The following is an 11,633-nucleotide window of genomic DNA, read 5'->3' as shown; positions in this document are numbered from 1 at the left end:
AAAAATTTTGGACTATAAAAGCTATTCTTCTTTTTAAGTAATTGCCACACCAATAATTAACGCAAAATTGGGTAGTAGTTACTGAGATTATGAAGATGTTGTATTATAACCAAATATGTGGCTACTAATAATTACTCAAATAATTAAATGGATAAAGTGCACACATAATCATCTAATTATCAATAACTTTTAGTTTAGGCATCAGTTTGCAATTTAATTACTCACAAATAAGACGTGGCAATTAAAAAAAATAGTATAATAATAAATTTAATCTTCACTTTTTATTTATTATATTGATTTAGTCAAAATCATAAAAAATTAACCTTCAAAATTTACAAATATTTTCAATTTGATCCTAATTCTAAAAAAATTATACAAGGATATAATTATCATTGTGAAAGCTCGGGGAACATGAGACGGCTTTGTTTACCTAAACCAAATTATAGCAATGAAAGAAGCAACATGGCAGCATGAATCTGAACATGATCAATCACAACACCAGCTAGTAAGAAACAGCATCGCAAGCATTGATTAGATGGCGATTGAATTTGAAAAATAATAAAACATTTCATTTAAAGATGACATGTATTGTATATACACAGAGGTGGAAGTTGTGTTTACCTATGCTGGCTCTCCATGGAAACAAATAGCTAAAGAAGATGCGTCAGTTCATCTTCACCTGAGTTTGAAACGCTATTTATTGTTCTTCCGATTCTTGTTTTCCCCATAATCATGTATTAGTTTGGGCACCACTTTCATACCCATTACTATCACTTAATCTATTCTTTATACCATCTCGTACTGACCGCATATTCTTCTCCATCTCTACGTTTCTGAAATTTAAATGCAGAAAGAAAAAACTAGATTAAAATAACATGTGTCAGAATAACGTCAACATATTTGGGCACAATTAATAAATTCTGATTTTGCATAAGCATTTTCTTTTATATATTTTTTTAATTTAATTTTTAAATTTATTATTATGTTTTTTCAAACATATATTTTTCTTTAAATTTTTTAGAATTAAGATAAATTTGAAAACATTTGTAAATTGTGAGGGTTAGTTTTTTTAAGTTATGACTAAATCGATATAATATATAAAAGTTGAAGGCTAAATTTATTATTATATTAATTTTTTTAACAGTCACATTAACTTGTCGTTTATAATTTAAATAGAAGTAGCCAAAATGACAGAATTATGTAACGTGAGTGCTTAAATTGTAAATTTTTTTTATTTTGGTGCTTAAAATGGAAATTTTTTATAGTTACGTGACTTTATGTGTAGTTTATCCTTATTAAATTAAAGATAAACTACACCATTAGTCAATAAACTAAAAGTAAAATTTTATTTTAGTCACTTAACTAAAAAACGTTACAATTTGATCACCGAATTATTTAAAAGTTTTCCTTTAAAGTCATTGATCTATTAAAATGGATGTTATATGGCTTTTCTATTCGCATTATGTTTACCAATCGAAAGCTCTTTCATATTCTCTTCTACAATTTAATTTAATAACAATAATTAAAGAAAAAAGAAAGACATTTTAGTTTTTAAAATCATTGCATATACTTTTAACAACAAAGTATATACAATGATCTAGCAAACGTCTTTCTATCATTGCAACATATTATTCATAATGATAATCCAATATTTCTTAACGACTTTTAGCATTGTTAAATACTATTTTCTTGTAATGTCCCAAGGAATTTTCTTTTAGTAGCTAATTTCAAAATCAAACTTGTGCTTCGCAATTCACATTCAATTTCGCACACCAAATCCTCAGCTTCAAATAGTAGCGAACATTACGACACTCTTTGCTCTTGCACCGCGACTTCATCTACTGCTAGCTTTTGTACCCTTTTCGGCTTCTCCAACACATTAGGCTACTGACGTCATCTATTGCTAGCTTTTGTATCCTTTTTGGCTTCTCCCACACAACGGCAAAAGTTACCATTTTTTTAGTATTCGCTTGCTACTCAAGCCATTTACTTCTTTTCTTTTTCCTTTGATTCTTTTCACCTATATGCAGGGGCGGCGGATCTAGGGGTTTGAGTCCCTTAAAATGAATTTTTTTCATTTAGATTTTTTTGCGGACTTCACCCCTACCTCATAAATCATATTTTTAGATCCGACACGACCTATATATTTAAACATAAATGAGTGTATTCAGTACTAAACATAAAAAAGCATATAAAGCTACCTAAAAATGCACAAATATAAAACAAACTAATGAAATTCTAAAACTCTACAAATCAGCAAGTTCACTGAAAATAAACACAACCTAAAGGTGAATTTAACTTAAACATATATAACCCCTAACACATTATCATAAACATATCCAATATATTTACATAAAGTTAAAATCTAATAAATTAACTAGTTGTATAGATAAAATGTTGAAACTCATTAAAACATATAAACTAGATTTGGTAAGTTAATTTGCAATTTAAATCTTCCCGACTCAAAAACCTATTTGAAGCATAATTTAAGATCCTATAATCTATATAAACTATAATTATTATTATGTATGCTACTTCAATTGCTTAATCCAATTAATTAAAATATATATGTAAAACACACTTAATGACTTATCTAACACACACTCACATCCTAGCCAGCATTTCCAATAATAAAAGAAATAATCAAAATAATTGTGAATAAAGACTGATTTTTTTTATATATAAATGAATAATCTAATAAATTTATATACCGAAAATTACAACACTTTATAATAATAATATATCAAGTATAACAAAAATAAATTTTAACCTTTTTAGAGTTCCAAATTTGTGCTCACTTGCTTTTATAACTCGCAGTATACATTGGCTGTGGGGTGCGTTTTGTAAAATGAAGCTCCCATATCATACTTGTAGGCTGGAAACAAATTGACTAATTGAATCTGACTTAAACCCCTAATTTATAATTTATTCACACCATATCAATACATAATAAAATGGTGGATGTTGACACCTAAGTCAATGAGTTGAGGAAAAAAAAAGTCATCATTAAAGGTTGTCATCAAAGCTTTAATTTTTATATATTATAATAGAAAAAAAATTGGAGTTTATATACAAAAATATGCATAAGCTTGCAACACTTTAATGAGGAATTAATGAATAGTGTAGAAGCAGATGAAAAAGAAAAAAGAACATGAAATTAATATTTGAGAGAGTTGTATTTATGCTGATAGCCAACTAGGCTAGGCAATTATACGCCAAACAACATTAAATCATGTTCCTTTTTCTAGCCTTCTTGGTAGCCATCTTTGCATTTATGTGTTGGAAACATTAGTATACATTCCCATGATCTATTCATATCAATGATAAGGAATGTTATGGAATCTTCTCTCATACTTAATATTTGCACTAAAGCCACAGCCATTATGACTTCCTTGATGCTTAAATAAATGAGCATTTCACGGTGAAATCCATCCAAGTTTGGTGCAATTCATCCTTTCACTTTCCCATTTTTCCTTAATTGTCATTTTATAGTGGACTTGTTATTTGTTAGTATTTCAAGAGCACGAAGTTTTTTTTATTGCGGTGTTGTTGAACTGAAAAGTGAGACACTCTTAAAGTTTTATCCTTTAATTTTGAAGAGAGCCTAAGAGCATCTCTAGATGTCTAAGTAGATAAAATGATGATCATTGGAGCATGGTTATTGATTGAAGTTTCTCTCTGTGCCATGATTTTAGCTGTTCAAACATCAAGAGACATCCTAAGTTTTCTTTTAAGATTAAGGTGCGCTGCTCTCTTCAACTTAATATGCAAAAAAATCAACAATTTTATATTACTATGTTACGTAGTTTGAAGATGAAGAACTTCATGAAAAAAAAAAAGAAAAGAAACCCATTTTAAAAAAAAAACTTTTAAATGACTCAAAAAGAAAAAGAAACGATAGTAACAAATTAAAAAAACTGTCTGGTAGAAGTAGATGTGTGAGAGCATTAGAAACACAAAATAAACCAAGGGAAGAAGGAAAAAAGGGAACTAAAATCCCATTACATAAAACAAAACTATACAACTCCTTTTTCATTCATTCATTCGTTTTTTTTTTCTTTGGGGAAGTCAATTCCCGAACCTCTAGACTTGATGAATTTTGTCTAACTCAATTGAAATTTCTCAGCCTCGAATAAAAATCAACATGTCATATAGGATCATGCAAGGTGCGCTCTTGACTTCTCCCTTTCGTTTTTCTATAATCCCAAAATTCCTCAACTCACTAATTTTCTTCAAATTTAGTTACCTTCCCTTTTTCCGTTCCTGTATTAGACAAGAAATTAATAAAGATATATAATCAATATCTTGAAATCTATGGCAATGTGTAAAATAATTCAAATTATATATATACCTTATCTAGTTAGCTATCATTTAAAGCTGAGCTACTTCATGCATTCTCGCATGACAAAGAAGCTTTTATCCTTTCAACGGTGCAAGCGATCAGATTGTTAACTGTTGCAACCGATCCAAGAGAAAGCTTTGCAGTTGGAACCGAGTCGACCAAAATCTGAAACGCAACAGTTAAAAGGGATCCACCGGAGCTGCCGGCCGCATCAGTGTCAATGCCACCACCGGCACTCGAAGTCGTTGCTGTAATAGTTGATCCATCTGGTAGAATAGCAAAACCGGAAGGGAGAAGAGCGACATAGTCCGGGTCACCTCCATTTAAGACGACATTCATCGCGACAATATCGACCGGGGCATAGATCACGAAAGAGGCCGTTGGGTCTGCACAACTCTCTTGTAAAATCAGCATGTTACTCTGGCTTGAATTCGCACTCTACACAAAATTTATTTTATGTTGTGTTATGAAATAATAAATCAAGTTATTGTTAAATGAAAATCAACAAAAATTACAAAGGAAACATACGTTTACTCGAAGTAGGGAAACACAATTGCCTGTGTCCCGACCATTGGCTATGTGTGCCATTTCTTGGACAACTCCACCATTTGAAAGAATATCCCACTGTATTATGGAGACAACAAGTTGATTAAGACAATTATAAACACAATAAATAAAAATGTACAAATTACAACACGCAAAATTGAGTTATCAAATCGACCTATGGATGCTTACTCTTAATTGAAAAAAATCATTTATTAAATGCATCTAATCAGTCCATGTCAGAAAAGAAAATTGCATTCTAAGAACAATGACTGATTTTTGATGATTGCAAATAAAATAAATTAGCATTAACCACAAGTTAGATGTAAAATTTAAGGCCAAAAAAAGAAAAAGACATGCCAAATATTCTATGATCCATATGCAATAATATTTGATACCATCCCATTCATGAATAAACATGAAGTGGGAAAATACAAAAATAAATTAGAATGGAGTTTTTGGCATACCTCACTTCGAGAATTTTCATCTCGGAGGAAATCGAATACCCTCTTTGGTGAAACAGGAAGCCAAAATGATGTGGCAGCACTTAGCACAATCCCAGGTGGTCTACCTGGATCATCCACGCTTTTTCTAGTCATCACCCTTACATCATCGGCCCCTGTCCCTGATAATGTCGTCCAAGTGTGCGCAGTCGACGCACTCACTCCAGCACAAAAACTCATCACCATTCTCTCAGCTAACTTCAGCATACTCTTTCTCCCATCTTGATTTGTTATCACTAATCTCAGCAAATATCAAACTATTTCAGCATCACCATCGAAAAATGTTCTAATATTGTTTTAGATACCAAATCGTCAAAGGATGTATAATTGGAATAGGTCGATTTATGTATTGATTCTACTTTAATTATTACCTCCAACGTCACCGGTGGGTACGTTAGTAGCCATGACACTTGCGAGCCTCTCACACTGTCGGTCTAAAGTAGCGATCCAACGTTGTGCTCCGAAAGCATGGCCGGAGCTTACAAGCTGCTTGTAAAGACTGTGAACGCCACTATCGTCGACTTCAACATGTTCGACCCAAGTAACCTATATTTTGCATGATGTCATTGGCATTGACTGAGCTGAATGGAAGAAAACAAATGTCATTTGCAAATGATTGTTTTTACGTACCTTTGAATACCCGTTGGGCATTTCTTGAATTAGGCATCCAGACGGTCTCCTTCGGCATCTAGCTGTTGGACTAGGGCGTATATTATCCAAGGAAGCATCGACCACTGCCCAAGTTCCCTCTGCATGTTGCTTGCAGTATCTTACGTAATAGCTCTCACGAGTGGGCACAAGTGGTGACAGAACTTGAAATTCAGCTGCCATCTAAGAAATTGTAACACAATATGAAATATTAACAAAGGGTTATTAAATTTAAACAATTTATGAAAGAAGGTAGCATGATTTTTATCAATCACATAGGTGATGGACCAGCAGCCAAATTATATATTTTGACCATAGTAAAAATATAATTTCATAATTTTAATAGTCTATATCTTAATAATTTTTAAATAATTAAATTAAATTTTTATCATTTTTGAGGTTAAAGTTATTATTACTAATTCAAAATTTTATAAATTATAAAAAGATTTAAATAGAAATTTTTTTATTTTGGAGGTAATAAAGTTAAATAGACAAAATCATATACTTATTGATGTGCCCTCGGGTTACGAAACCATAGCAAACGTTTTAGTTTGCGTATAGTTCCGTCTCTTTTAAGTAAAAGAAAGTACTTTCATGAATCTGGCTTTAGGAGACAAAATTTTGACCTAAGATATTACCCTCAACAGAAAAATCTCTACCGGAAACAATTTGTTAAGTTACATAATCCTCAGCAAGAAAAAGGCGTATGGGATTTCTATATTACCACTTGAAGGGCTCCATTATAATTGCCTGCTATCCCTGTTGAAAGAACATCCAAAGTTGAAGCCTTAGAAACTATTCCCGAAAACACCGTTGACCACTGATTCTGAATTTGAACACAGAAATATGAAATATTTAGTGCATTTACATATTTTCAAGGTGTTTATGGTGGATATAGTGTAAAAATTACCACATCCATGAGAATCTCCACAAGGTTAATATGGTTCATGATTACAAGGGCAGTTCCTCTTGAAGCTTCGCATTTGAAGCCGGTAGGTTTGGGCCCAATTCCTCTAGGGAAAGTCCTGATGTATTCTTCCTCGTTCAGCACATACGTTGTTCCATCAAGGCTGGTCATCCATAAGGGTTCACCCATCTGAGCCATTCTAACTAGTTCCTCCATTGCTGCCACCGCAAGCTCGATAATAATCGGCTTATCGGCTTCCGAAGGTGAACTGATCGACCTAAGAAGATCCCCAGCACCATACATATCCCCAGTGCCAGGTTGTGCACCGAATTCAAATGGCCGTGGAGTCATAGGAGACGAAAGAAGAGGGTAGCTCACCACTGGCTTGCCAACATACTTTGCAGCTATTGCTGATATTCGATCAATCTGCATACGGCACTCGAAACCAATTACTAGCAAGCTCAAAAAGGAAAGAAATCTTTATATAGCAACCGGATACCTCTTCTCTTAGTCGAGCATTTTCAAGCCTGAGATGGTGTTCATCAAAGGACATTTGTCCTACAGCAGTTGGACCTCCACAATTAGGGCATGAAGCAGTGCTTAAAGCTTCCCTATACCTCATGTTGTCTGCCCTTAGCTTCTCGTTCTCAGTTCGCAGTTGTGTGTTTTCGTGGCGCTCATGCTGCGTCTGTTAAGAAAACCAAAATGACCCAGAGTTTGAAATGGTCCATTCACCACTTTCAGGTCCCTAAATAATGGAAAAGAATTCAGGCCAAAATGGTGGTTCAAGTCATTATACCTTCATCTGGGTACGCTTGTTTTGGAACCAAAATTTCACCTGCAATGGCTCTAACCCTAACTCACGCCCAAGTTCCTTCCTTTGCTTGTCGTCTGGGTGCGGACACTCCTTGAAAAAGCTACCAACAAGGCACAAATTTTTTCATTAAAACTCTTTTGGTTAATGTCTTAACTTAAAAAGGGTTCTTTTAAGCTTACGCCTCCATTTCTTGGATCTGGTGCTGTGTATGGCGATGGTAACGCTTCTTTTTATTAGGCCGAGGATTTTGATCATCACCAGAGGCAGCTTCATGGTTTTCGCTACCAGATTTGGTTGTACTGTCCAACTCATCATCTCTCATTCGACCAATTTCACTTTCGGACTCCAGAGGGTGGAGTTGACCTTCCATCATATTGCTTGGCTGTTGGAACATTATTATATCTACAGATCTTTAAGTTTCCCAATGCTTATTGTTTTTCAATCTAAACAAACAGAATACCAAAATTTCCCCACTCAAAAAACAAATAATAATGAAGTTTTAGTGTACGGATTTATGGTATGTGACATAATATTGCATGTTATGACACTAATTTGACTAAATAAGAAGCAGTGGAGCTATGATTTATAGAAATATAAAGATTTTTTCTGACTTTATACATATGAAAAAAGGGTTCCTGTGTTTCTCAAATTTCGAGAAGGATTTTGCTCCGAATAGAAATTATTTTTCCAAACAAACACCAAAATCACACCCAAAAAAAAAAAAACCCATTTTCTTAAGTACAAAAAGGTGAAGGAGAGAAAGCACAAAGTTAAAATGGTAGGGGGAACTCAAAGTTCTAAGCTGAACAAGTAAGGATGTCCCAAAACCACTAACATTTCGGTTTCCGCTTATCATCGTCGGCATGTTTCTCGCCGGAATCATAACTCCGGCCAGCATATTTCATCAGAATCCAAAAAGCACTAGAACAGATATATATATAGTTTCTTGCCCTTCTTCACACTACTTAAACTGTCCTTTGATTCGAGTTGAGATGATCTTTTAGATTCCCCAACAGTGAGAAACAAAGCTGACTGTGGTTTTTTTTTTCTTTTGGGCAGCTCAAAAGTTACTCTCTCTCTCTTCTTTGGTTTATATATTTGTGTATTTATCCTCGAAGAATATCCTACTCTTAAGTGCCAATATGAAAGCCAGATAGCATCTATAAAGAAAAATGTTGACAAATTTGATACGGTACTTGACAGACAAAAAACCAGGCAAATGAAAGAAAGAAAAGAAAACACGTTCCAGCGAAAATCACGGAGAATCCAACTATGCTTTCTATGTTTGTCTCTTCGGCTTTCCCTGCATCATTTGAGAATAAAAACGTAAACTAAAAGAGACTAGAACAAGTAGAAATTAGTTCAAGTTGAAAAGCTTATGAAAAAAAGAAGAGTGAAACACCGTACCCAAGCTGAGTTATACCTAATAAAGATGAACCCTAGAAAAGCCCGACGAAGAAGAGAGGCTTAGGATCTGTTCTGGGAAAAAATAAAAATAAAAATAAAAACAAGACTTGTTTACTGTAAACTGCTAAGTGTTGTTTGAAAGAAGTAAAACAGGCTGTTTGGGTGTGAGGTAGAATGGTATAAAAAGTTGGTGTTGGTGGGGAGGGGATCAAGCAAGAAAGTGACTGATACAAAGAAGAGGAAGATGCAGAAGAAGAAGAAGAAGAAGATGATGATGATGATGAAAGAAGGGAGAAGATCGGAAGGAGATAAGAGGGAAACAGATGGAGGAAATTGTGGCAGCGAAGAGTTATTGCAGATCGTATTGAGAGGGTGCAATTGCATTTAATGGAGAGGGGGAAGCTGTAAATGCTATTGAGAGAGAAAGAGAGAAAAGAATTTTGGGTCTTTAAAGTTTTTAATCTTTTCAATTCCCCCCCCCCTACAAGAGTTTTCTTGTACACGACGGCTACCAAACAAAAACTTCATATTTACTGCCTTTATGCCTTGTAAATTTGATATTATTTTAATTATTAATGCCATAGATTTTTCTTTTTCTCATGCATGTTATAATTTATAAAAGCAAATTGCATGCGGTGAAATATATTAATGGTGAAGATTTTAGAAAGTAATATTGCAACCTCAAATCCTAATCATTTTTCAAGATTTTCATTCCACGTTTTTTCGTGGGATTCTAATTACTATCATCTTGAAGCAAAGATAGGATAAAAACGAAAATCATGTCAACTGAAATCAATGTTGAAGGAAATAAAGGGAAAAGGGTGACATCCATGATTATTTTCTCTAGCATGTTTTGAAGGATATCGACATTAAGAACGCAGGGATGTTCTAATTAATTCATAATCAACCATACAACAAATAAGATTCTTCGTGAAAGCTATATTAATGGTGTGCAGTACTATTAAGAGGAATTATGAGCATGTCGGTTCCTTTCAATACCTGAGCATCATAAGAAGATGATTATTTAAAATTTTGGTGCTTGAATCGATTTAATTCAAAAGAAATTAAACTAAATCCATTTAGTTGTTGGGGAAAATATAAATCAACATTCAAATAAATACATAAATGAAGTTGAATATTAAATAGAAAGAAAAAAAAAATATCACCATCAATTATATAGAAAAATACAAAAATGAAGGATAAAGCCATAAATCACAATTGTTCGTGTTATGCATTTATTATTGTAGAAGTTAGAAAGGTTTTAAATATGCACGGGTCTCACAAACCTGTAAAATATGATGTCATATAATTTATATTTTATTTCTCATTCACTGTCTACCAAGAGCTTAATTTACATCCATTTCTTCTTTTATAAGGAATAATACGCGTAATAACATTGATTATATATAAAGAAAAATATAACTTTTCTTTCTTTCTTTTTTAATTTTTTTTAAATAATTAGATATAAAATATTATATTTATACTTACCAATAAAATTGAAAAGGTTTGGATATCACATGCGAAAAGAATGATTTTTGCAATCACAACACTACATCAACTTGAACCTTTTTTTTTTCTTTTTGTTTCCCACTTTTGTTGTTGTCTATTTTTAATATGACATATATAATGGTAAGGAATAACTTTTTCTATCATTTAATTCTCAATAAATATGAGAAAAAAAAGTGTTTGTATATATTTAAGAAAAGAATTCTTAATTCTTGATTGAGTCTTAATTCGATTAGTATTGATATTGTTATTAATGCAAAAGGGGTAGGTTTGAGTATGATAAAGCATATTATTCTCTTATTTAAGGGTTAGGGACAAATTATGAATAATCTTAAATATTGTATTAAAAAGAGAAAATATGATAAGAATATATAATAAAATTATTTAAAAAAAAACTCTTAACCATATAAAGTGGGTCAAATTGCTCACGAGAATTGATCATATAAACAACAATTTTTCTTTTAAAATTTTTCAATTTCACATGCACCATTTAAGTTTTTAACTTGCCATATTTGTTTAAAATAACTTTTACCATTGACTTCTAAGAAAAATTGTCAACAAACTTTTATTTAGACAATTAGTTGTACAGAAACAAGCATGGGGTTCACCGGTCTTGGAGATAAAATTAGGGTAAATTATAAAAATAGTCACTTTTGTTTGTCACATATTACATTTTAGTCATTTATGTTTGAAATGTTATGTTTTTAGTTACTTACGTTATCGTTTTGTTACGAAGTGGTCACTCTACCGTTAAACTCTATCACCTCCCTAACGAAAGTCCTACGTGGCAATCTAAATGAGTTTTAAATGCCAACTTGAATGTCCAGTTACTGGGATAAAAATAGGTTTTTAATTAAATAAATTTAATTTGGACTGCCACATAGGACCACTGTTAGGGAGGTAATGTAGATTAACGATAGAATGATTACTTTATAACAAAACGATAATGTAAGTGACCAA

The 11,633-nt window shown here is 32.6% G+C and overlaps 1 protein-coding gene across 5 annotated transcripts; it reads right to left on the bottom strand.

Moving 5' to 3' along the window:
- Nucleotides 1–3,908: 3,908 nt before the first annotated feature.
- LOC107943267 (homeobox-leucine zipper protein HDG2) lies at nt 3,909–9,665 on the bottom strand. 5 transcript variants are annotated; one of them, XM_016877016.2, is made up of 13 exons: nt 9,168–9,555; nt 8,596–9,063; nt 7,940–8,203; nt 7,743–7,860; nt 7,443–7,631; nt 6,947–7,369; nt 6,761–6,862; nt 6,019–6,219; nt 5,760–5,934; nt 5,353–5,624; nt 4,871–4,966; nt 4,352–4,780; nt 3,909–4,263 (listed from the first exon to the last, which is right to left on the bottom strand). In XM_016877016.2, the coding sequence occupies exons 3-12, from the start codon at nt 8,152–8,154 to the stop codon at nt 4,388–4,390; spliced, it is 2,184 nt and encodes a 727-aa protein (XP_016732505.1). In that variant the 5' UTR covers nt 8,155–8,203; nt 8,596–9,063; nt 9,168–9,555; the 3' UTR covers nt 3,909–4,263; nt 4,352–4,387. The 5 variants fall into 5 exon arrangements, with proteins under 5 accessions (XP_016732505.1, XP_040940257.1, XP_016732503.1 ...); XM_041084323.1 differs by having other exon boundaries at nt 9,007–9,063; XM_016877014.2 differs by having other exon boundaries at nt 7,940–9,063; nt 9,168–9,665.
- Between the last annotated feature and the right edge of the window lie 1,968 nt (nt 9,666–11,633).

The sequence above is a fragment of the Gossypium hirsutum genome, chromosome A13 (genome assembly GCF_007990345.1).
Source record: "Gossypium hirsutum isolate 1008001.06 chromosome A13, Gossypium_hirsutum_v2.1, whole genome shotgun sequence".
In the NCBI taxonomy this organism is placed as follows: Eukaryota; Viridiplantae; Streptophyta; class Magnoliopsida; order Malvales; family Malvaceae; genus Gossypium; species Gossypium hirsutum.
This window is presented reverse-complemented; position numbering and strand designations above follow the sequence as displayed.